The 25,017-nt window shown below is 53.3% G+C and overlaps 3 protein-coding genes and 1 long non-coding RNA gene across 10 annotated transcripts in view; 1 reads left to right on the forward strand and 3 right to left on the reverse strand.

The window, feature by feature from the left end:
* ZCWPW1 (zinc finger CW-type and PWWP domain containing 1) overlaps positions 1-790 on the reverse strand; it is a 32,145-nt gene extending 31,355 nt beyond the window's left edge. For 2 of the 4 annotated variants that reach the window (XM_042922979.1, XM_042922981.1), the window contains exon 1: positions 591-788. The gene's annotated coding sequence lies outside the window, so the exon portion shown is untranslated. Of the gene's footprint in view, positions 1-590 lie in introns of all 4 variants that reach the window. The other 2 variants (XM_042922987.1, XM_042922985.1) reach the window with 2 other exon arrangements.
* Positions 791-1,689: 899 nt separating this feature from the next.
* On the forward strand, positions 1,690-7,097 carry MEPCE (methylphosphate capping enzyme). 2 transcript variants are annotated; one of them, XM_042922978.1, is made up of 5 exons: positions 1,701-4,209; positions 5,846-5,895; positions 5,980-6,064; positions 6,243-6,369; positions 6,493-7,097. In XM_042922978.1, the coding sequence occupies exons 1-5, from the start codon at positions 2,539-2,541 to the stop codon at positions 6,543-6,545; spliced, it is 1,986 nt and encodes a 661-aa protein (XP_042778912.1). In that variant the 5' UTR covers positions 1,701-2,538; the 3' UTR covers positions 6,546-7,097. The 2 variants fall into 2 exon arrangements, with proteins under 2 accessions (XP_042778911.1, XP_042778912.1); XM_042922977.1 differs by having other exon boundaries at positions 1,690-4,209; positions 5,846-6,064.
* An 817-nt stretch (positions 7,098-7,914) lies between these two features.
* Positions 7,915-9,127, reverse strand: PPP1R35 (protein phosphatase 1 regulatory subunit 35). Of its 2 annotated transcripts, XM_042922991.1 has the most exons (4): positions 8,803-9,127; positions 8,470-8,722; positions 8,253-8,389; positions 7,915-8,166 (listed from the first exon to the last, which is right to left on the reverse strand). In XM_042922991.1, exons 1-4 carry the CDS (start codon positions 9,037-9,039, stop codon positions 7,993-7,995), a joined length of 801 nt encoding a protein of 266 aa, XP_042778925.1. In that variant the 5' UTR covers positions 9,040-9,127; the 3' UTR covers positions 7,915-7,992. The 2 variants fall into 2 exon arrangements, with proteins under 2 accessions (XP_042778925.1, XP_042778926.1); XM_042922992.1 differs by lacking the exon at positions 8,253-8,389 and having other exon boundaries at positions 8,031-8,166.
* Positions 9,128-11,404: 2,277 nt separating this feature from the next.
* LOC122210102 lies at positions 11,405-24,514 on the reverse strand. 2 transcript variants are annotated; one of them, XR_006197913.1, is made up of 7 exons: positions 24,480-24,514; positions 21,006-21,134; positions 17,749-17,877; positions 15,085-15,305; positions 14,293-14,393; positions 12,935-13,741; positions 11,405-11,449 (listed from the first exon to the last, which is right to left on the reverse strand). It is a non-coding gene; the product is annotated as an uncharacterized LOC122210102 (long non-coding RNA). The 2 variants fall into 2 exon arrangements; XR_006197914.1 differs by lacking the exons at positions 21,006-21,134; positions 24,480-24,514 and adding an exon at positions 19,189-19,225.
* Between the last annotated feature and the right edge of the window lie 503 nt (positions 24,515-25,017).

Below are 25,017 nucleotides of genomic sequence, written 5' to 3' on the forward strand. Positions count from 1 at the left end.
GCAACACTTCCACAGGTGCCCCTTAGCCACCTCACATCCGCCTTTGTGTGTTGTTTTCACATTCCCAGGAACCCCTAAATCCCCGCTCCATCTCCCCTCACGTGGGTGCCAAGGTCTGAAACTCTAACTCCGCCTTTCAAACCAGCGGTTAGAACTCTTGGTGATCCCCATTTTCCCTCTTTTCTCTCACCAATTCTCTCTTAAGGGCAGCAATTAATATCGGAGTTACCAGAGTCAAAAGTCCCTGATTCCCCTCAATGGGTAAAACAGTACCTTTCTAGCTTCTCTTCCACCTCAGGAACACCCCGCCCCAGGAGATTATTTCCCTCAGCTTCCCGCCTGCGCCCGCACCCCCACCCCTGGAGGAAGCACCAGGATCCTCATTCCCGCTCACTCCGTCCTTGCCCTCCAGGATATTGGATTACTTTTGTTTGTTGAGGGTAGGTTTGCGGGCGGGGGGGGGGGGGGGGGTGGAGATGCTAAGGAGGGGTAAGAGTTCGTTGTCGCCCTCAACAGAAAACTTCTCCTCAGGAGACAGAGGACTAGCAGAGCCCAGCCCTTTCATCTACAACCAGAGAAGAGCCAGCTACCTTCTGGAGCAAGGAGGGCCTAAAGACGAGGAGCAGAGTGAGCCACTGCAGCAGTTCTGCAAGCCCCCCAACCTCGGCTCAGTTTTCCCGCCAACAAGGAAAGGCGCGAGGCCACGCACAAGCACCGTTCCCACCCCAGGGGAGTGGTCCGGGGACTGAAGCGCAAGCGCAGCTGAAGCTGCTTCTGCGTTTGCGCAGCTGTCATTTCCGCCATCTTCCAACCAGATGACACGTAAAACTACAAATCCCATAATCCTCGGTGGCCTCACTTTCTTAGGCGACGGGAGCAGCGCCTGATCGTTCGTGAAGCACACCTTCCGTTTACTAACTTTTCCGTCTGTCCCATACTGCCTTTTCCTTCCTCCTTTCGTTTCTTGATTCCTAATCTAACTTTTAGTTTCCTCCACGCCCTATATTGATATTTTAGTTGAGACTATCCGCAAGCCCACTCTCGCCTCTCCCGCCTTCTCTGCCACCAGGACCCGCTCCCTAAGCCCTGGCGGCAGGGAGAACGCGCAACCTGTGGAAAGGGCGCCGAATAGCTTCTTCCCCATTGGCCGAGGCAGGGGGCCCAAAGCAGACCAACCCTCTTCCCCGCCCACACTCGTTTTTATATAAGGCTGCACGAAGACACCGTGTGCTTGGGAAGGCCTGCGTGCGAGGTGGCGGTGGTAGTAGGGGGTGTACTGCTATTGGTGGCCGTGGTGGGCGTCGGGTCGCAGTCCGAGGGCTGGGGGATCGCACACAGGCGTTGGGTGGTGGGAGGGGGTGTTGGTGCCAGGGCTGTTAAGTGTGGAGGCGAAAAGGAGGGCGTGGTGTCCTCAGGTGATCGCGATTGGGGGAAGGCGGAGGAGCGAGAGAACGACTCGGCCGTTTCGGGGGAAGAGGAAGTTGGACAACATCGGCTGTTTTAGTGCCTTTTTTTTTTTTTTTTTCAGTTCAGCAGAGAATATTTCTCAGGGGGGTGAGTTACAATGACTTATTGTATTTCGCTGAGGACAGTTTGTAGGAAAACCGTCTGTACGCTCCTCTCCTTCTCTTCCTCTACTTTTAGGTTTACCCCCTCCGTTCCCTCGGAAGCCTTTCTAAGTAGGTAGGCGGGAGGGGTGGGGGGGACCAAATATGAATAATTCATGAGGTCCGCCCCGCTCTTTTGGCCACGCCCCTTCGGATCGTGCTGACGCGCTTGCGTGAACCAAATCTGAGGAAGCGACGTAACAGTTCCCGCCTCTAGGGTGGAGGGCGGGGTGTCATCTCCAGCACGTGCTGTTTCTACCCGCGCAAGCCCAAAGGGTGTGCGCAGGCGCTGCCCGCCAGGGGGAGGAAGGAGGCGGGGTAGGGAGGTTGCTGGGTTTAGAGCCGGGCGGAGACCGCTGAGACTCATTCCTCAGGAACAAGGGTCGGGTGTCAAGGAGACCTTTTCACACCAGCTCCCCGTCCCCCGCCTACGGTGGGTGGGATCGCGCGGCAGAGACAAAGGATATCAGTAGGGACGGACATAGCTGCGAAGGGAAGTAGGGTGTCAATTTGGGGTGGTGGGCTTTGGGGAGGGCTGAGGTGGGCTATATTTAAACTCCCAGAGCCGTTAAGTTGGTTCGTACTCTGATGCGCGCGCAACCAGGGTGGTGGCGGAGTGCGCATGCGTGGTTCAGGGGCAAGAGGAACGCGCTCTAGCAGTGCGCGCTCGCGGCGAAGCGGTAGTGGTAGAGGAGAAAGAGCTCGGCGCACGCGCGGTTGACTCCTCGAGTTGTTCCGTTCTCGCGGGCATCTTGTTTTGGTCTCGCGGGCGAGTGGGGCGCGCTTCGGGGGAGGCGCGAGACCAGGCGAGAAGAGCAGAGCTGCGCGCGCACTCGGGGAAGGGGGGGGAAGAGAGCGGGCTCTAGGGAGGGGGTTAAGCCCCCTAGTCCCCTCTTCGTTGCCCTCGCCTGGGACGGAATAAGGGGAGGAAATGATCGAGATGGCGGCGGAGAAGGAGCCGTTTCTGGTGCCGGCCCCGCCGCCGCCGCCGCTCAAAGATGAGTCGGGCGGAGGGGGCGGCCCCACGGTGCAACCGCACCGAGAGGCCGCCTCCGGGGAGCTCTGCGGCGGGACGCAGCGTGGGCCGGGCCCGCGCGCTCATTCGGCGGGGGCCCCGGCTTCTGGGGCTGGCAAGGAGAGTCCTGGGGCTACATCCACTCGGGGAGGCCAGTCGCAGCAGCATCGAGGGGACAGCCCCCAGGCGCAGTCGCACGGGGAGGCCCGCTTGTCCGATCCCCACGGGCGAGCCGCTCCCCCTGACGTCGGGGAGGAGCGACGGGGAGGGGGCGGAACAGAACTGGGTCCCCCTGCCCCTCCTCGGCCCCGTAATGGCTATCAGCCCCACCGGCCCCCTGGGGGAGGTGGGGGCAAAAGGAGAAATAGTTGTAATGTAGGAGGGGGTGGTGGAGGCTTCAAACATCCAGCCTTCAAGAGGCGCAGGCGGGTTAATTCGGACTGTGATTCTGTGTTACCCTCCAACTTTCTCCTGGGAGGCAATATCTTTGATCCACTGAACCTGAATAGTCTCCTGGATGAGGAAGTGAGCCGCGCACTCAATGCAGAGACCCCTAAGTCATCTCCACTTCCGGCCAAGGGGCGAGATCCAGTGGAGATCCTCATCCCCAAAGATATTACTGACCCGCTCAGTCTCAATACTTGCACTGATGAGGCCCAGGTAGTACTTGCATCGCCACTCAAGACTGGTCGGAAGCGGCATAGACACCGGGGACAGCACCACCAGCAGCAGCAGGCATCTGGAGGGAATGATAGCCACTCTGTACTTCCCACAGCCCCCCTCACTCCCTCACTCCATGGGGAGGGCGCCACACAGCAGCAGCGGCATAGGGGCCAGAACCGGGATGCCCCCCAGCCCTATGAACTCAACACAGCCATCAACTGCAGGGATGAGGTCGTGTCTCCCCTTCCATCTGCCCTACAGGGTCCCTCAGGCTCCCTTTCAGCCCCTCCAGCTGCCTCAGTTACCTCTGCACCCCCGTCTTCCTCCTCACGACATCGCAAACGTCGCAGGACTTCCAGCAAGTCAGAGGCAGGGGCCAGGGGTGGAGGCCAGGTTCCCAAGGAAAAGGGCCGGGGGAGTGGGGGAGGCCGCCACCACCACCACCTCTACCCACTACCTGCAGCAATCTTCAAAAAGCAACAGTGCAAGTTCCAGTATGGGAATTATTGCAAGTACTATGGTTACCGCAATCCTTCCTGTGAGGATGGGCGCCTGCGAGTGTTGAAGCCTGAGTGGTTTCGGGGTCGGGACGTCCTAGATCTGGGCTGCAATGTGGGCCACCTAACCCTGAGCATTGCCTGTAAGTGGGGCCCATCCCTCATGGTGGGCCTGGATATCGATTCCCGGCTCATCCACTCTGCCCGCCAAAACATCCGACACTACCTGTCAGAGGAGCTGCGTCTGCCACCCCAGACTTCTGAGGGGGACCCAGGGGCAGAGAGTGAGGAAGGGACCACAACCGTCCGAAAGAGAAGCTGCTTCCCAGCCTCACTGACAGCTAGCCGGGGTCCCATTGCTGCACCCCAAGTGCCCTTGGATGGAGCAGACACATCAGTCTTCCCCAACAATGTTGTCTTCGTCACGGTAAGGGGGTCTGAAGGCTCTTGGGATAGGGGCCAGGTGTGAAGATGAGATTAAATAGGAACAAAACAGAGGAAAGTTATGACCCAGAGGGATTTCTGCATGCACTCCTTGCTGGGAGAACCAGATCAAGAGAGGGGTCTGAATCTGTGACTGCCTCTGCCAAGTGGCACTTTCCTATAATCTGGAAAGCTGGGGGCTCTACCTGGGCTCCTTTGTCATGACTGCTGGCCCCAAGATGGGGTCTGACTCCTTTTGCCCTGCTCCCGGCCTGGCCTGTAATCCAGACCAGTCCACTTTCCCCTGAGGGCTATTGCCAATGCTCACTAGTAGAAGATTTGGTCCAGACCGAAAGTTTGCTCTCCAACCCACTGAATGAAGGTGCATGAAGGGATAGGTGTCAGACATGGAATGTCTTGGGGTGGGAGGAGGAGGAGGGTAGTGGCTAATATTTTGAGAGGGACTTAGATCCAGATTTGGTTGAAGAGTGTTGGTGATCAGGACCCTAAGTGTCTTGGCCTTAGATCATCTCATGTTGACCCTAGATGGTGGAATGGGGAAGAGTCAAAGTCCTCTGCAGGAGGAGGGGGGTATTGTGTCTTCAGTGTCTGTCTCCTGACTGCACATAGCTCTCCATAAAACATTCCAGTTAGGCCGTCTGCAGGAACAGTTGGCAGTGTGTTGGGTTAAGCCTGCAAGAATGGACTTTGCAGAGGGTGTTGATGAGCTTATCATCTAGAAAAGGTTTCCTAAGGGATGGGGCTCTTCACTTCTCTCAGAGAAAGGAAACAGGCCTGGAACTCTGCCAGCTTCAACTACAGGGAAGGAACTACAGGTTCCCTTTCAAACCTGAGTTAGGTCCTTTTACAACGTTGAGTCACTCAGCTGACTTGAGTGGTCTCCCAGATCAATGTTTGTGGGGTGGGAATAAGTACTGGATGGGGTCTCCAAAGAACCTGTGTTTTTTCTGTGAAGTTTCACACCAGTTTTGGGGACCTTGTGGGTAATTTGCTCAGTTTAAAATTATTCAGGCTCCTTTTTTATGTTTGGCTTACCACCAACAGAAAAGGGCAGGAGGGTGGAAAGCAAGAAAATGAGACTTGGGGCCCCCAAGCTGGCTCAGTCGATACAGCATGGGACTCTTGGTCTCCAGGTTGTGAGTTCAAGCCCCATGTTGGACGTGAAGCCTACCTAAAGTTAAAGAAAAAAAAAAAGCTTGGGGAGGGGGGCGGTGCCTGGGTGGCTCAGTCAGTTAAAGTCTGACTCTGGAATTTGGCTCAGGTCATGATCTCACAGTTTGTGAGTTCAAGCCCCGTGTTGGGCTCTGTGCTGGCAGTGCAGAACCTGCTTGTGATTCTCTCTCTCCCTCTCTCTCTCTCTGCCCCTCCCTGCTCGCTCTCTCTCTCTCTCCCTCCCTTTCTCTCTCAAAATAAATAAACTTTACAAAAAGAAAAAAAGAAAATGAGACTCAAAGAGGGCACCATTTGGGAGTTAGTCTCACAAGTGTCAGAGAAGATTGTGGCCAAGGGCTAAGGTGAGGCTGTAGGACTTTCTGTCTTAGAGGCTACAGGGTGGGTTGTGTGGGGGCAGTGGTTCTTTTATTGCCTCTGTTGACCTTGCTCCCAATTCTTGCCCTCAGGGTAACTATGTCCTGGATCGAGATGAGCTGGTGGAGGCCCAAACACCCGAGTATGATGTCGTGCTCTGCCTCAGCCTCACCAAGTGGGTGCACCTGAATTGGGGAGATGAGGGGCTAAAGCGCATGTTTCGCAGGATCTACCGGCATCTACGTCCTGGGGGCATCCTGGTCTTAGAACCCCAACCTTGGTCATCTTATGGCAAGAGAAAGACTCTCTCGGTGAGTTGGGATTTTGGTGGAAATTGGGATATCCTTCCTTTAGTTGAGACAAGAAAGGCCTCAAGGAAGCAGAAAGAGAAGTACTTTCTGAACAAGGTGAATAGGCCCCCTGGGTGGGCATCATTCCACGCCAGGGAAAAGCCAGCAAACTAAAGTGGTCCCCTGCCCTTCTCCCTAGGAAACAATCTATAAGAACTACTATCGAATCCAGCTGAGGCCAGAGCAGTTCACTTCCTACCTGACCTCCCCAGAGGTGGGCTTCTCCAGCTATGAGCTTGTGGCTACACCCCACAACACCTCCAGAGGTAAGGTTGGCTGATTTGGTGAGAATGGGGAGGGATGTCGAGGCTGGCCCTGAAAGAAAGCTACAGACCCTGTGGAGTCTTGAAGTCCTGCCAACCCCTACTAATTGCATACTCTCTCCTCAGGCTTCCAGCGTTCTGTGTACCTGTTCCACAAGGCCCGTTCCCCCAGCCACTAAGTGGCCCCCTGAACAGAAAGTGTGAAGAAGCTACCCACTGCTCTTAAGGACCTGGGGGAAAAGGAAAGTACCCCAAGGTCTTTCCTTTCTGGCTCCAAAAATCGTTTCCTTTCTCGGATCTGCAAAGAAAGCTTCTCCTATGTTGCTGCCCCAGCCTCCTCCCTCCACCTCTGCAGCAAGCCCATCCGTGCTGGAGTTACCGACATCTTCATCTCCACCCTTCTCCACCACCCCCCAGCTTACTGGGCTGGATGGCATGGACTGTTTGCTGACCTGTTCTCCTCGGGTATGGGAGGTGGGGGGTATCAAGTTCTCTAGCCTCTTCCTTCTGTTCTCCAAAGGAGATTCCCATTTCTCCTCAGCCCTTGTCCCTAGCTGCGTTTCAGTGGACCACAGATAGATGGACTGAGGGTTAAGAGGGGGAAGTTTGGCAGGGAAGCATGCAGGTACTGTGAAAATCGTTCCCTCTGCTGACCCCCATTGGGAGAGGGGGTTGGGTCTGGAATGTAAGAACAGCACAATAAATTGATGTTCAGGGCAGTGGCCCCCACACTGGTTTCTGGCACTTTCTAGCTGGTGGGGAAGGGATGGTGCCACCCAGTAGAACCTGTGCTTCCTCTGCCCAAACTAGAGTCACAAGGAAGAGGACAGAGTTTTCAGTGAGTGTTGAATGCTAGTGACATCCACACACAGAACTCTAGTCTGGAAGAAGGGGTATAATATGAATTCTTAAGTGGAAATTGAGAAAAGAGGCCATCTCCCCTCCCCAAAAAATCTCACTGACAAAAATTATTTTGTGGGAGCTTTGGACAGAGGCAAATTTACAACTTAGGAAGAATGAACAGTGGAGTTGAAGTAGAACTAGAAAAAAGGCAGTATGGACCAGACTGCCCACCTGCTCCAGGATTACCCACCCACCTGTGTTGTAATGTGCAACTAGATGAATAGGCAATTTAACATGAAGCTCTTTAGCAGCTTGTCAAGCTGTTTCTGGAACTTGGAATATTCATTCAACAACTACTGAGCACTCGTGGATGTGGTGAAACAAGCTGAGAAGGCTCTAAGAGGCAGAAGCAAGGAATTAATTTAAATAACTGGGTGTGAATGGCTAGCTGCCTTGCAGGCTCCTTGAGCCTTTAGGGAAGAAGGCCTCCCTAAAGGGTTACAGACTGAGACCCACATGTTCAAGTGACCCGAAATAAGTAGCGCAAAGGAACAAATGCAGTGTCTGCGACTGAAGGGGGTGGGGAGGGTGGGACAGTGTTAACTTGCTAGCACTACCAAGTTCCTAAAAGACCAAAAACTTGACTTCCAGACAGCTTCCAACCTGAGGCTTGACCTCATTTTAAGGCTCCCAAGAAGAGTCCCATTTGTTAGCAAAGCCACTTTATTCTGAAAAAGTTTTTGACACAAATATACGAACTAGCAATCCCGGGAGCCTTCACGTCTACGCTTCCCATCGCCTCAGTGTCCGGTGCATGAGGAAGGTATCTTCTGAAGGGCGGGGCCGGAGTTGGAGACGCAGAGGAGGCAGACCGTCCACGGTCAGGTGTGGAGACTCATAAAATAATGTTTCTGGGTCACAAAGGATGGTCATGTCTGGCCCTGGCCCAGGTGGCTCCTGTTGGGAATTGGGAGCCCAAAGTGAGGTTACACTCGGGAAGGGGAGGAGGGCACAAGGCCGAACCTCAAGCCCAGGTCCCTCACCTTTGGGGGCGGGGCTCGGGCCTGCGGTGGTAGGAGCGCCAGTTTCTCCCTCAGCGCCGCGTTCAGAACCTGTTCCTCCGGCACCTGCAGGCTCACCAGGTCTCGGAAGAGCCGCTTGGAGCGCGGCACGTTCAGCCCTGAGACCGCAGGGGGAGCGGAGGTGAGCGGCGCCTCTCAACCCCACTCCCGCGCCCCGCCGGCCGTCTCTCTCTCTCACCCTCGGCCACGCTCTCCTCCAGGCCGCAGCGGGTCTGGAACGACTTTCTCAGCTGTTCCTCCACGGCCTTCGCGGCATCGAACTGGCCCTCGGCTGCAGCCCGCGCGGCCTGCAACTCGAGACTCAACGCCAGGCTGCTCTGCTGCGCGGGCGCCCCCAGGTCCTGCGGCGCCGAGAGCTTCTCGCTGGGTGCGGCGGCGGCCAGCAGCGGCTCGGACCGCACAGGGGAGAGCGGTGCCAAGCGAAAGCGTACCTGGGAGCAGAGAGTGGGGCGGTGAAGAGGTGGGCGCGGGCTCGTCTGCGGGCTGGCGGGCAGGCCTTCCCCCAGCTCACCTGCCGCCCCTTGCGGGCCCCGCCCCGCCGGTCCGCCCGCCCCTTCCGCCGCCCAGGGCTGCAGGTCGGCCGTTCGGGGGTCTCGGACCGCGGGCTCAGGCTCAGGCTCAAATCCAGGCCAGGCTCGGGAACAGGGGCTCTGGGCTCCGGGGCGCGGGGTTCCGGGGGTGGCCCTGGGGCCGCCACGGCCTCCTCCCCTTCGACCAGTTCCAGCCCTGGCTCCTCACAGCCCATCATCTTGGTCTGGCTACCAGAGTGCAAGGTCTCTGGAGGCCAGGGGTCACAGAACACAAACTCACCGCCCCTCTCCCCCGCCCCTCCCCTTCCAGACGTCGCTACCGGAAACCGCTTGCCCCTACCCAAACGGGGCGGAAAGACCAGCCCCTGCCCCACCCCATCGGCTCTTCTAAGCGTCATTTCCGTTACTCCCCTCCCTGTCTCCCCGAGGCCTTCCGCCCACAAAACCTCGGCCCCACCCCTAAGCCAAAGTTTCAGAGCTGGAGCCCGCGGAGGCCTTACGGGTCCTCACGAGGACCATTTCTTCTTTGGAAACCTGGATGTGGCGTCTTTTTCCTGCAGTCTTGATCTGACTTCTGCTCGAAGCCGGAGTGTGCGTGTGTCAAGTCTTTTATGCCAAATGGGACAGCTTTAACTGAACGGTCAGGCGCCCTCACGTCGGCCCTCCCTACTCGGTGCCTTCACGGCATCTCCGTGTGTTTCGTCGCCTGCCAACTGCGACGGGAGCTTCCCAGTATGAGTGAGGGAGAAGCTCTCTGACCCCCCAGACCCGGCTTCTTCCCGGGACTCTGGGCGTTCATGGTTGCCTCGGCAAGAACTGCCTCGTTCAGCCTTGCAGCCGTTTTGTGACTTTTTCCCCTTCGAGGGCTCTCTAAAATATTCGTCTCTTTAAAATTGGTGTCTGTAGGGGCGCGACCCACTCTTGATTTCGACCCAGGTCATGATCCCACGGTTGTGGGATCCAGCAGGGGTGGGGCTCTCCGCTGAGTGTGGAGCTGCTTGAGATTCTCTCTCTCTCCCTCTGCCCCTCTCCCCTCCTCGCGCAGTCTCTCTCTCTCTCTCTCTTAAATAAAAAATAAATAAATAAAAATAGTTACCTGTATGTTGAGTACAGTTTTTAAAAAGAAAAAAAAAAAAAAAAAGGCTCGGGGGATTGCAGGGCAGGAGACTGGATCGCTTGCCCGTTTCCTGTGTTCCTTGGGGCAGGTCCTCTCAGTTCTGTGAGCCTCTTTTGTCTTGTGTGAAATGTGCTAAGTTGGGCTCATGACTCTTGAGGTTCTCCCCAGATGGGTTATTACTCCGTCAACAGGCAGTTTGTGTGCCACTTTGCAGTTTGAGTGTTTTCACATGCTTTATCGTACTGAAAACTGCTGTGGAAGAAGGCATAGATAGCTACGTGCATTAAAAAAAAAGAAAGAAAAAAATGTTTCTGAGGATCTCAGGGGTGAAACACTAGAGGCTATCCTGTCTTCAGCAGGAAAGTATACAAATTCCTCTACTATTCATTTGTGACAGGGAGTGGGGAGGTACAAATGTAAATTCCTGCGTTTTTTTTAAGTGGAAATATAACTCAAAAACTTTGTAAGAAGGAGCGAACAAAATGAAAGCAAAAGAGGCTAGACTTTGATATACTTTGTTTTGTGTGTTTGACTTTGAAGCCTATGTTTTCCATAGCTATATGACAAAAATTAATTTTTAAAACTCAGCCCCTATGGGGCATCTGGGTGGCTCAGTCCCTTAAGGTCAGACTCTTGATTCCGGCTCAGGTCATGATGTAACAGTTAGTGAGTTTAAGCCCCGCATCCGGCTCTCTACTGTCAGCACAGAGCCTGCTTTGGATCCTCTGTCCCCATCTCTCTCTGCCCCTCCCCTGCTCATGCTCGCTCTCTTTCTCTCAAAAAATAAAAAATATTTTTTAAAAATCCCTAAAAGTTGAAAGTAAAATGAAATAAATGAACCTAAATGTGTTTCTACATGGTGGCCTAACTTAATACGGAAGGGAGCTTTTCTGAATGACTTGAAAACACATAAATTTAACTGTACATCCCAAAGATCTACCCTAAGGACAAAATTAACTGCCATTAAAAAAAACAAAAAACAAAAAACACCTGCCCTAAAACCTTAAGTTATATTCAGTAGTCATGTGGGAAATAGGTAAAAATGTGTAGGACAAAACATACTTATGTTAATAGTATCAGAACTGGAATTTTCACCTAGTAGAAAAGAGATACATATATAAAATCAATGATGTCATGCAAATTATCTGCCATATTGAATTTAGGAAGTATCTTATGAACCCCTGGTATATTGTAGTTTAAATTGAAAAGCGTATCCTAGTTCTGTCCACTGAAAAGCCGTTAGAAACAATGATGGACCCAGTAAGCACCCATGGCCCCCAGAATGTGGTAGCTAATTCCATAGCCGTGAGCACTTCAAAACTCATACATGGTTATAGCAGCTTTATTCATAATAGCCAAGAACTTGAAACAACCCAAATGTCCTTCACCAGGTAAATAGTTAAATTACGGAGGTGCCTGGGGGGCTCGGTTGGTTAAGTGACCAACTTCGTCTCAGGTAGTGATCTCCCGGTTCATGAATTCGGCCCCACATTGGGCTGTCTGCTATCAGCCTAATAAACAAACAAACAAATAAATGTTAAACTATCGTATATCCATACTATAGAATGCTACTCAGCAATCAAAAGGAACATACTATTGGTACACAACAACTTGGATGAATTAGCTAGGTTATGCTGAGCCAAAAAAATTATAATAAAAGCTGGGGTGCCTGGGTGGCTCAGTCGGTTAAGCATCCGACTTCAGCTCAGCTCATGATCTCACGGTTTGTGGGTTTGAGCTCCACATTGGGCTCTGTGCTGACAGCTCGGAGCCTAGAGCCTGCTTCAGATTCTGTGTCTCCCTCTCTTTCTGCCCCTCCTCTCTCAAAAATAAATAAACATTTTTAAAAATGCATCAAAATCTCCTGGATGGCATGTTAAAACACAGAATGCCAGGCTCCAGCAAAGAGTTTCTGATCCAGTAGGTCTGTAGTATGGCCCAAGAAATTGAACTTTAAAATTTTTTATTTTATTATTTTTTTTAATGTTTATATATTTTTGAGAGAGAGAGAGACAGAGCATGAGCCAAGAAGGGGCAGAGAGAGAGGGAGACAGAATCTGAAGCAGACTCCAGGCTCTGAGCTGTCAGCACAGAGCCTGACACGAGGCTTGAACCCACAAACCATGAGATCATGACCTGAGCCGAAGTTGGACGCTTAACCAACTGAGCCACCCAGGCGCTCCCCCCAAGAAATTGCATTTCTAATAAACTCCCAGATGATGTTAATGCTGCTGGCCCTAGCCCACATTTTGAGAACCACAACTGGTAAGTGGTGATGTCTCAGCCTACCTCGGCCCCAGGGCCTGACTACCCAGGCTCTTACCCATAACCCCTAGTGCTTCCCAACCTGCAAGTGGGGCAGGTGGCATAAAAGAGGTCTTTGGGCAAATACTATTTGGGATGTACAACTTGGGGAGAAATGTGGCAGTTCCCCCCAGACTTTGCTGCTCCCCCCTCCCACTCCCAGGTAGGCCCACCCAGAAGCTACTGAGCCTTTGGCCTAGGGCTAGTCCTGGGCCCTCTCCTACTTCTCAACTCCTTTCCTGGCTGATTTCCACAGCTCCTAGACCAAGCGATCAACAACTGTGAGTGTGTGCATTTGGGTGAAGGGTGGTGTAGGAGGCTGAATAATGACCTCCCAGAGACATGAGACCCAATCCCAAGTCTCCTTAAAAGAGGGAGGCAGCAAAGAGGAGACAATGTGAGAGAGATCAGAGTGGCCACCAGAGGCTGGACGAAAGCAAAGAATGGATTCTCCTCCGGAGCCTCTGGAGGGAGCACAGCTCTCCTTGCACCTTGATTTTGGCTCAGGGAAACTAATTTCGGACTTCTGACCTCCAGAACCATGAGAGAATGAATTTATGTTGTTTTAAGGCACTGAGTGTGTGGTAACTTGTTATGGCAGCCCCAGAAAACTAATACAGTTGGGGGAAAAGTCTGGGCAGCACCTCGGGCTTGGGTCACCGTGTTCCCCAGGATCTCACCCACACTCTCACCTTGGCAGCATCCCGATCCCTTGGAGGGCTGAGATTGGAGGCCCCTTGGTGAGAAGGATCTGGTCATGAAGGACCATCTTGTCCTGAGAAGGCTTCCCCAGGCTCCAGAGAGTTACCAAGGGAAACAGGTAAAGACAGGAGGAGGAAGAGTGGGACGCGGGAGACAGACAGGTGGTGTATCGGAGGCACTGGGGAGGGAAGCCTGGTGTTGGCATTATAGAGGAATGACTCACTGGGGTCCCTCCATGTAGGGAAAGGGATGGGGGCCATATCAGCACAGAGGGAGGGGCCATTAGGGGAAGTCTTGTGTGAAGAAGTTAATGGTGAGGGTCTCTGTCCAGCAATGCCCATCCAACGGCCTCCAACATCTCAAGGTCCAGGGAGTGGCCACACAGCTGGTCACTGATCATGTCCAAAGTATCAGGCAACCATGGCAACCAGGAAGCGTGCTCAAGAAACTGAGGCCTTAGACACTGAGTTTTAGGAGACCAAAACCTGGGCTGCTAGCAGAGCCCTAGGAATTAGGACCCAGCCCCCACACCCCACCCCTGACAAGCTCCTCTCTGCCATGCACTGTGTCAGTCCTTACCCCAAGAAAACCCCCAAATGCCCAGCACATTTCCTATCTGCATCCTAGGCTGAAGAAAGGCGTGTTGCTCTGGCACCAATCAGCTGAGCAAAGATCTGGAATTGGGTTGGTTCTAGGCTGGAGGGATTGAGGGGCCACAAGCAGGAACCAGGTAGTCCAGCAGGAAGTGAACTTGGCAGAGAAAGAGGCCTTCCACACTGCTGTCGCCAAAGATGTGCCTGTGGGCACAGATATCACATCTGCTGCCCCAGGTCCATAGTCCACGCTTGGGGACAGAGAGAGGAATAGGAGGGACTCACATCCCAGAGAGGACTGAGCCTGGGTCCAGAAGCCAAAGGACTCCCCCCCACCCCCACCCCCTCCAGCAACACCATCTCTTTCCTCTTTAGGCCTTAGTCTTCTCATTATTAAAGGTGGAGGTACTATATTAGTTGATCTCTGAGCAGCTTCTGTTCCAGGCAGTACATCCCCTCCCCCAAACACCACACACACACACACACACACACACACACACACACACACACACACACAGTTCAGTCTTTTGCCACCACCCAGGGTTCAGTCTTTTGCCACCACCCAGGGGATGGTCCCCTCCCCTTGGCATCTCCTGCAACCAGCCCCTTCCTCTCTCCTTCCCAAGACTCTCACTTCTCCCCAGGACTCTAGCATCTCCCCTCCCCACCAGCCATGGCAGTCTCCCCAGCCAGCCCCCAGCCAGCAGTGGCAATTCAGGATGACTGGATAGATGTGTCCGACCAGCCAGGCCTACCGGGCACCGCAGGAAGCAGTGAGTATCCTGATGCAACTTAAAAGTGGCAGGTCTGAGGATGGATGCTGGAGATCCACTGCTTCTTGGCAAAAGAGAAAACCCTAGAAGCAGAAAGTGGGTGCAGTGAGAGCTGGAGCGGTGGAGCAGGTCAGATCTCCTGCCGGGAGCAAGCTCCGTGCTTTGGGAGTCATCCAGCGAGCAAGGAACTGAGGTAACAGGGCACAGGTCAAATGGAGGAACAGGAGAAGCCCTGGAATGGGAAGCCATCATTCCAAGAGAGCCCCACATGGCCCGAAGCCAAGCTGGGACATTGGGCACCAAGACCAGGGTTCCCCAATCTGATCAAAATCTCCTCTTCCTTCTCTACCTTCAGGCCAGTGGCCCCAGCTCAGGGTGTTCCCCCTTACCCAATGCAGCCTAGATATCTCTCCCCTCCTCCACTTCCAAGAGACTGGTCCTCCATATCCTTCTCTTCCTCTTCTCTAGATCCTAGGCCAGCTTCTATCACTCCACTCCCAGCATCATCTCTGCCCCACTTGGCGCTGGAGGCATCCATGCAGTGAGCTGGATGTTCCTGAGACCATATCCATCCTCTCCAGATCTTCTCTGCCCACCCTCAAATCTGCAGGGTGCCCAGTGTGGTTCTGGGAGGGTGGGGGGAGTCCTCTTTATAGCCCTTATAATATCAGCTTGGAGGATCAACATGCCTGGTTCATAGGGCTCATCCACTTGTCCTGTACTCCCCAGAAATCCCACCAGGAAAATCTCATCTTGCTTACAAGACACTCTCACCTGCAAGGGGTAGTTATGCTTTGGCCGATGAGGTGACCCCCAACACACACACATGTAAGCATGTACTTGTTAACAGGTACAGGTCCCACTGAGGAGCAGCATCAGGTCATGTCACAGAGCACTATCCATCAGAAGAGAGTAGATCCCTTGGGCCAGGCTCTATGAAGACCTCCATGGTCCTGTAGAAAGCCAAATCCGGTGTAGGATGGCAGATGCACCTGCTGGGAAGAGGAGGAACAAACTTGGAGAGATGGTGCAGGGACACTGGGGCAGCCCACAAGGCAATTTTGTGCAAATTAGAAAAATGTGCCCCTTTCCTGAAGCCCTTTACTGCTATGTGGTGAAAAATTGCCCTAATGGTTCCATACATGTCTGTTGATTGTAGACTTGTGCAGTGCACAACCTACACAACAGTAACCGTTGGCCCTGGAGGACGGAGGAGGGGGCTCCTCGAGAGAGAAGGAGGAGGGGCCCCTAGGTTCAGTCAGGGAAATGGGGAAAGCAGTGATCAGTGACATCCAATATCACTAACTGTGGGATCTTAGAGGTGTTACTGAACTCCTCTAAACCACAATTTACTGATTTGGAAACCAGCAGTGATGGCCTTAGGGCCTAAGAGACGGTCTGCCTTCAGGACTAAATGAGGTGATGGATGCAAAGCTCTGTTAGGCATGAAGTGCGAGCTCCGGTGATGGTGGACATGGCAGCAAGAACAGTAGAGCAAGAGGGCGAGAGAGGCTAGCTGTTCCCGGGCAGGGGACAGGTTTCACTAGCTTGTTGAGAAGGGGGTGTGTGTCTGTGTGTGTGTGTGTTGTGTTGTTGTTTTGGCTTTATTTGAGAGCGCGCGCGCGCGCGCGAGAGAGAGAGCTGGGGGTGTGGAGGGGTGGGGGGTTGGAGCGAGGGGCTCGATCCCAGAACCCTGGGATCAAGACCTGAGCCGAAATCAAGCCTCAAGACGCTCAACCCAAGCCCGGAATTGTTTTAACTAGAAATTAACTGTCCGGTGGAACCAGTGTCCAACGGCCGAAGTTACCACGGTGGGCGGACCCCGAGGCCACGGGGCAGGGGCTCCGTAGGGGCCGCGGCGAGGAGGGGCAGGGGCTCGGGCCTGAGGCTCACACAGGGACACCTCCCTGTTCGCGGACACTGCCAGGAGGCCCTCCCGCCCCTCCGCCGCCGTGGCCGCCGCCCCTCCAGGCCGCTGCCAGCTCCTACCCTGGGGCCGAGAGAGGCGCGGCGAGAGGGCGGTGGCAAAGCCTCGGCGGATCGGGCGTCCGCGCACGCCAGCGCCACCTGGAGCTCAGGAGAGCGAGGTGGCGGATCGCGCAGGTCCCCCAGCTCGGCGGCCGGCGTGGTGCCGCGCTGTCGTCCCACCCGGACATCCCACCCGGAGCTTGGTGCCCTGGGGCCGGGTCTCCCCGCACCTACACCAGTTGGACCGAGGGAGGAGGCGGCAGAGACCCCCGGGGCGGCCAGGGCCTCAGGGGTTGTGGGGTGACGTCACGGGCTTGGGCCGGTGGCCAGGTTTGGCACGCACTGCCTTCATTGTGTACCCTTCCTATCCTTTCCTCAGTGACTTCAGGGTAAAGTGCAAATTCCTTCAGTTTCCAGCTTTATATCACCTTTCCCACCCAAAGGAAGTCCCCAGGACCCCCGGCTGGAGCCTTCAACTACCCAAGGGGCCTTCCATGACCTTTCCCCAGGGCAGCTTCTGGTGCACGGGCCCCCCCCCCCCCTCCCCGGTCCAACCCATCTCAGGTTAAAATATAATTCCCAGGCCTCACTTCAATCCTGGCTTTGAGGCCAGGGATCTGTATTATTTTTCTCCTTTTTAATGTTTATTTAGAAAATTTAATGTTTATTTATTTTTGAGAGAGAGAGAGAGAGACAGAGTGTGAGCGGGGGAGGGGCAGAAAGAGAGAGGGAGACATAAAATCTGAAGCAGGCTCCAGGCTGTCAGCACAGCCCAAGGCAGGGCTCCAACTCACAAACCGTGAGATCATGACCTGGGTTGAAGTCAGATGCTTAACCGACTGAGCCACCCAGGCACCACAATGTTTATTTATTTTGCCCCTCACAAGCAGAGGAGGGGCAGACAGGCGGGGGGGGCGGGGGGGGGGGTGGTTGGGACACAGAGGATCTGAAGCGAGCTCTGTGCTGACAACAGTGAGCCCCATGTGGGGCTCGAACTCAGGAACCAGGAGATCACGTCCTGAGCTGAAGTTGCCCACTCAACAGACTGAGTCACCAGGTGCCCCAGAATCTGTATTTTTAACGAGTTCCCAGGTGATTCTGATGTGTCTGAAAGCTTCGGAATCTAATAGTCTGCATTCCCGCTCAATATGGCAGTGGTTCTCAAACTTCGTCTGTCTCGTTAAAACAGATCGGTGGGCCCCGCCCTCAGAGATTCTGATTCAGTGGGTCTGGGGTAGGGCCTGAGAGTCTACGTTTCTACCCATTTTCAAGGTGCGGCTAGTACAGCTGGTCTAGCACCACACCCTGAGAACCACTTCTCTGGTGTGTTTAGAAGACCTATTCACCTGCTGCCAATTCACCATGTATCAAGCCCTGTGCAAGGCACTTCACATTCATGCAGCCGTGTGACATTAAGTATTTACCGTATTTTCCAGAGAAGGAAAGTAAGATTCAGACAGGTTAACTCACTTGCTCAAGGTCACACAGCCAGGAAGGATGGGTTTTTCTGAGTTGGCTGTATCTCTTGTGCACTGCTAATTATCTGCCCCCTGAGGGTTTTGCTTGTCTCTAGAAGTCAACCCCGGCACTCCGTGAAGCCTGAAAAGGTACAGGAGAGGGCTTTGAGTCCCGTTCCCACACTGCCCTGGGTTCAGGGGACTGATTTTGCTGGGTGCCAGGTTCTCTGCTCAGAGAGTTCATGAGGAAGGGACTGAGAAGCCACCTTGTGTGGTGCTGACCCCTACTTCCTTTGGTCCCGCTCACATCGAGAGTGGAAGGTCCTGACTTCTCCCTGATTGGCTCCAGAGTCTCCTGGACATTCACCAGGGAATGGGAGGAGGGAAGGACACAGAAAAGGATGGAGTCAGGGCCATCAGAGAGGAGAAAGGAGAGGCAGTGCCGCACAGGTGCCCCGGCACCTGTCGGTACTGCCTGGAGGTATTGCCCCAATAAGTCCTGGGTGGCAGCCTGTCCTCAGGGGCAGGGACACACAAGTGGAGCCACAGCTGTGGATGGGGTGGAGAGGAGAGCAGGTAAAGGACAGTGTGGTGAGGGAAAAAACAAATCTGAGTAGGCTGTTAGGGACGAGGAGAGTTCTCACCTGTGACTCCCAGTTCCTGTCTATTTCACACCGGGCTTCTCCCCGGTCACCTCTGAACCCCCGCTTTCTGTGGGGTAGACCCGAGACAAGGAGTCAACAACCCGTCTGGACAGTGCTTAATCTCCCCTGGCTCTCTCTTCCAGCCCCAGGCTTTGTGTTTCTCCCTGCTTGCTTCTGGGTCTTAAAGGTTTTCTTGGGGAGGGGAGCAGAGTCAGGGAGCCAAAGGCAGGACCCCAAAGGGAGTGAGTCTGAACCCTGAAGCCCATCGAGTGGACAGGCCAGGACCAAGTAGTGCATACCCAATGAGTCAGCCTTCCCTACCCCAAACATCCATTGAACACCTCTGCGTGAGGGGCACTGTGCTAAGGTAAGCCTGGGACCCTGGGACACTGCCCAGGGAGGGGGCGGGGACTCAGGGAAGGCTTCTCTGAGGGAGGGGGAGAGAAGCTCTGAAGGGGGAATGGGAGCAAGCCAGGTGAAGAATGTGGGGGAACAACTTTCAAAACTGAAGAATCAGCATCTGCAAAGGCCCAGGGGCAGGAGGAAATAAATGGAAACCAACCAAGCACACTGGAAGTGACAGCAAGGGGAAACCCAGAGAGATGAGGTCAGGCAGGTGGACAGGGACCACCGCCAGGAGCTGAGGTAAGGGGATTGGATTTCATCCTAAGGGCTACAGGACACCCTGAAAAGCACTTACATGAAGAGACGACGTACTCCCAAGTTACACCGCAAAGATCTCTCTAACCCCATATAAAATTTCAAAACTGTATTTGTTTGGTGAAAAATAAGAGTAAATAAGCTCATACCTGTTAGAATGTCTGCCACCAAAAAGACAAGAGGGGTTCCTGGGTGGCTCAGTTAAGCGTCCAACTTCAGTTCAGGTCATGATTTCTCAGTCCATGAGTTGGAGCCCTGTGTCGGGCTCTGTGCTGACAGCTCAGAGCCTGGAGCCTGCTTTGGATTCTGTCTCCCTCTCTCTCTCTGCCCCTCCCCCACTCACACTCTGTTTCTCTTTGTCTCTCTGAAAAATAAATAAACATTAAAACACATTTTTAAAAAGACAAGAGATTATAAGTGTTGGTGAGGGTGTGGAGAAAACACAACACTTGTGCACTGCTGGTGGGAATGTCACTTGGTGCAGCCACTATGGCAAATGGTATGGAGGTTTCTCAAAAATTAAAAATAGAACTACCATGTGATCCAGCAATCCCACTTCTGGAGATTTATCTGAAGAAGAAACAAAAACACTAACTCAAAAAGTATCTGCACCCCCATGTTCATCATAACATTATTTTTTTCATGTTTATTTATTTATTTTGAGAAAGAGAAAGTGAGCAGGGGAGGGGCAGAGAGAGAATCCCAAGTAGGCTCCATGCTGTCAGAGCAGAGCCTGATGCGGGCCTTGAACTCACCAACCGTGAGATCATGACCTGAGTCAAAACTAAGAGTCGGATGTTTAACTGACTGAGCCACCCAGGCGCCCCCATCATAACATTACGATAGTCAAGACATGGAAGAAACCTGAAGCTCACTGATGGACCAGCTGAGGTAAGGGGATTGGATTTCATCCAGTATATACGATGGAATATTATTCCACAAAAAGAAAGGAAATCCCGCCATTTGTGACACCATGGATGGACTTTAAGGTCATTGTGCTAAGTGAAATAAGTCAGAGAAAGACAAATACCATAAGATCTCACATCGATAATGAATAAACTTTAAGAAATTAAATACATGTCAAGTAATTTTTTAAAAAGTGCCACCTCTATGTGGGAGAGCTGAATAAATGGCATATAGGCACTCAATATTATATTATTTCTGATGACTGCATGTGAATCCACATTCTTTCAAAATAAAAAGTTAAAAAAGAGGATTGTGTTAAAACATTTGCAACTCATATCACAGAAAGGCTTAATGCCCTTCATATATAAAGAGCTTCTAGATATCAATAAGAAATAATAATAAAAACAAACGTATTCAGCACATACTATGTGGCAAGTACTATTCTAAGATTTTCCTGTGCATTAATTCATTAAATCCTCACAACATTCCTACATTACCTCCATTTTGCAGATGAGGTGACTGAGACACAGGTCAAGTAATTTGCCCAAGGCCATACCAGGACTTAAAACCTGGTAGTCTGGCTCCAGAGTGAAGGCTCTTAAATTCGATATTAAACTCTGTGGGCTTCTAGAAAGGACCCATAACCCAGCCGAAAAACCTGTCGGAGCATATAAATAAAGGAAGAACAGCTGGGCCTATTTTTACCACATGGGTAAATGTAGAGGCAGAGAGAAAGCCAGAGAAGGGTAGTACAGACCTGCCCCTGCATCCTGGGGACCAGCCTTCTTAGGGCCTCATCTGTCCCAGCTTGGGCCAGCCACTGTCACACCTCAGTTGTGCCCTTGCACAGACTCCTTCAACACAAAACATTGAGCCTGTCTTGCAAAACCCGCCCCTCTACAGCCACTCACTGCAGGAGGCACTGAGGGAAAGGGAAACAGGCCATGACTCAGCTTTCGCAGGGATAGAGCATCCCAGGTGAGGTGGGCAGACAGGTGTGGGACAGGAGGGCTCAACTCGTGAAACAAAGAGGTCTAAGAAGGGAAGAGGAGATTCCTACCCTTAGGCCATTCCCAGCACCCCAGAATGACCCCACGGGGCAGATAGGCAGCTCCAGCAAGGGGCAGACAGCATTTTCAGCCCTGGGATGTACAATCTTTTCCTTCAGTTAATCTCAGTCTTGCCGCTCCTGAGGGAAAAATGGAAACAAGTGAAAATATAGCTACAGATACCCGCAAGTACATACAGGCACACACATCTGTGTACATGCAGCTACACACACACCCTGTCTGCATGTCTGAGAATAACTGAGGCCAAAGCCTTCGTGCCTGTAGGGGAAGTGAGGGCTGGCTCTCCCTCCTCAGGGCTCAGATATGACAGCGGATGAGGGTGAAGCAGGGAGAGTGACGTGGGTGAAAAGAAGATCTGGTGTCCAGGGCTGAGACTTTTGTCTCTGGGTTCAAAGGTTTAAACCAAGAATGTTTTCCCTGGGTTCAACTCTCTTCGCGGCAGCTTTGGCCTGTTAGGAAACAAGGTTGAGGGAAGTTGAAGGCACCATGTATCTCCCCAACCCTGAAGGCTATGTGGTGGATAAAGAGAGCACAGGACTCAAAGCAGAACCCCTGGAAGCTGGCAGGGAGCACAGCAATCAGTTGCTTCAATCCATTATTTTCTTGGAAGAGCCTGAGGCCCAGTGAAGAAAGGTGACCAGCCCAAGTCCTGCGGTGAAGTGGTAGCAACACTGAGTCCAGCACCAATGGCTTTTGACTCTCTGTCAAGTGCTCTTCCTGGTACTCGCTGCACATGGCATTCTTGGTCATTTCCAAAATGGCATGGCGCCCACAAGACAGCTGGTGGGAGTGTGCTTCCCACATAATAGGTGAAGGTTTACTTTCTGTTTCATTCAGTACAGTTTTGGGCCATGGGGATAGTAACCGTACACTGTCACTCTTAACTGTTATAATAATAACAGCCTACATTTATTGAGTCCTTATACTGTGCTGAGCATCACTTCCTGGATCTTCATGACAACCCTGTGATACAGGTACAACTGCTTTCCCCATTTTACAGATGAGGAAACCAAGGCTCAGAGAGGTTAACAGATTCACCCAAGGTTACACATCCAGGAAGTGTTAGTTTAAACCACTTCCCATGCATTTCACAGCTGCCTCGCAAGTACACTGGTAAATAAATATAATTTCAGATACTGTTAAGTACTAGGTAAAGATAAAGCATGGTGAAAGGCAGAAGGTGGCCAAACGGTGGGTCTCTCCTGATCTCTAGGTTGTCAGGGAAAGGGTTCCTGAAGACGTGGTGACATTTGTACAGAATCCAGACTGGCAAGGAGCCCACCGTGCCAAGATCTGAGAGAAGGGCATTTTAGACAAAGGGAACAGTTTGGATTTTCTTCCAAGAATGATTGGAAACTACCGGAAGGTTTCTGCAGGGGTGTGACACGTTTTGCTGTGTGGTGGAGCTGGACAAAAGATTTGGAATCTTCAGGAAATCCGATGATCTCGGAGGAGAAGGGGAGATGGGGCAGAGAGCAAGGGCATGTGGGACCAGCACTCTCATTTTGCTGCCCAAATTCCCAGGGCCCTTCTAATAGGATGGGTAAGCTTTGAAAAGAAAGAAGGACGGTGGTCCCAACTCAGACTATCCCTAGTCCTACCACATCTGCCTCATGGGGTGGAACAGATTTGATGGAGGAGAAGGGCCTGGGGTCTGATGGGGATGGGAGGGGAGGGTGTCCAAGGTGGGAGTTTTTCACAAGACTGTCATCAGGAGGCAGATTTCTGTGGAGGTCACTCTGTCCCACACTTCTTTTTGCCAGGAGAGGGCTGGGGTGAGTAAGCATCCTTCCCCACAAATCACTACCCCCAGGAGATTACTTCTGCTTCCCTCCCCATTGGGAAGTTCCTCTCCAGGGCTCTAGGCTGGATTATTTAGGATTTGGAGGAAGGAAGCCACTTGGGTGCACTGAGACATCTGGGAAAAGCAAGTTCTGTGGACTTGTCTTCCATCCCGCCCCTTTCTCTCAAGCAAGTCTCTGTTCCCCTGTTTGGCCAAGTCAAGACAGGACTCCATCATGTCTGGGGAGGGAGAGAGTGGTGGGAGGTGCAAACAGCTCCCTTGGCTGCTGGCTGAACTCACCTTCTTCCTTTCCTCCCCTCCCACTCCCAGGATGTTAAAGAAGCCAAAGAAAAATGAGAGCAGTATTCCTTCCCACAAGCCCACAGGCTCAAGGCTGGAATGGCTCCTGGGCCTGTAGCTACTTGCAAGGCTATTTGCCAGTGACCCTCAGGGGCACCCTTAACCCTGCTCCACCACCCTCTCACTGAAACCTTAAGGTCCCCAGTAGGAGGAGGACTTGGAGGGGCTGATCCTGAATCTTAAACAGTGAGGCAACCATTCCAACCTCTGGACACAGACCCTGTACCAATGCCATTCAGGCCCAGAATGGTTCCTGGCACATAGGGAGATGTGAGGAATAATTGGTAATTGAAAGCTCCAGAAATGAGCCACTGTGTATCAGCCCGTTTTGAGGCCACACCTGAAAACAGGTTTTGACTTCGTGCTAACTAAACTCAAGACAGATTCCCAGTGAAGTCACTTAATGCACTGAACGCCTGCAGTGTAACAGGTATGTGTGTGTATGTTTAACATGTATGTTACATGTCCCCTCTGAGCTGGACTCATTAATTGGATCAATGAAAGCGGCATGATCTTATTAAACATGACCCTTCTGTCCCTGGTTTCTCTTACAAAAAACGGAAGCAATAATACCTCATCATAAAGCTGCTATGAGAATTACTTAGAACAGGACATAAAAAATAATTGCCATAGGTACTTAATAAGTGGTGGCTGGTATCACTGTGGCTGTAAAGGTTGAGGTGCGGTGGACAGCTAATAGGCTCAGGGTAGCAGAGCTATAGGACTGGGCAGCCAGGTGCAGTTCCCGACTTTTGGGAAAGATGCCCCGGATTCCCAGCAAGGGGGCCCAACTCCTCCAGAGCAGTGAGGGATCGGGAAGCGGTGAGGGGAGTAGTTTGCTGACTCTTCTAGTGAATTGGGCGCTTCCAGCAACCCTCCCCGTTGCTCCTCATTACCCCCGCCCACCCCCTATCCCCCAATCCCCGCTTTGCTCACGCCCACCGCCTATTCACCACTAACCTCTACGTGAGCAAGGCCCAGCAACACAGCCAGCCGCACCCTCCCTCCTCCTCCCCTTCCCCCCTACCACCCCGCCCCGGGGCCTCTGCTGTCATCCCTTCCTCCTTCGCCAAGCCACCCCCAAGGCCCGTGAACACCCTAATTTTGCAGACTTGTGACATATCCCTGCTTTTCCTTGGGGAGCCACCTCTGCGCCTCCGCGTGGACCAGCAAAAGGGCGGACTAAGTCCGAGAGGGGACCTGCGGTTCCACGGTCTCCTTCCTCTTGCCTCCCGCCACCCCCACCCCCCCACCAGCCTCCTCCAACCGCCTCGGCCTCCCGCCGGGCCGTTCGCCCCGGGGCGCCAGGCTGACACCCTACCGGGAAGCAGGACTCTCGGCCCTGGGGCGCCTTTGCCCAGCCGCCGCACCCCCCCGCCCCCGCCCCCGCCCCCGCCCCCGGTCTCCCCTGCGTCCCCGCGCTCCCGCCCCCGCCCTTGGCGCCGCTGGGAACCCTGGGAGGTGTAGTTTTGCGCCGCTCTCGGCCGGGGCGCGGCCAGCTGGGCCTGCGTGCCTTCCCCACCGTCGCTTGTCCGGCTCCCTCGCTGCGGCGGAGCCCTCGAGCGCCAGAGGGGCTCGTCAGTGCGCTGGCCGTTGGAGCCGGCAGTTTCCAGCAGATCTTTGCCCTCCGGCTTTACACAAGCCACTTAACCTCTGCAAAACACCCATCTTGTAAGATTGCCCGGGAGAGCATGGGCTCAGGACCTGATGCGAGGTGGCGTGTCTCTGTAAAGGGTGCTGCTGCACTCCGGGCCTGGCAGGGTTGCCAAAGGCAATTCAGCCCCTGGAGGTAGGTTTGGGCCTAGGGCCTGGATGTGTTGATCCCCCCCAAAGCCCCCTCCCCCAAGCCCACAAATTTC

Source organism: Panthera leo, chromosome E3 (genome assembly GCF_018350215.1).
Source record: "Panthera leo isolate Ple1 chromosome E3, P.leo_Ple1_pat1.1, whole genome shotgun sequence".
NCBI classification, from domain to species: Eukaryota; Metazoa; Chordata; class Mammalia; order Carnivora; family Felidae; genus Panthera; species Panthera leo.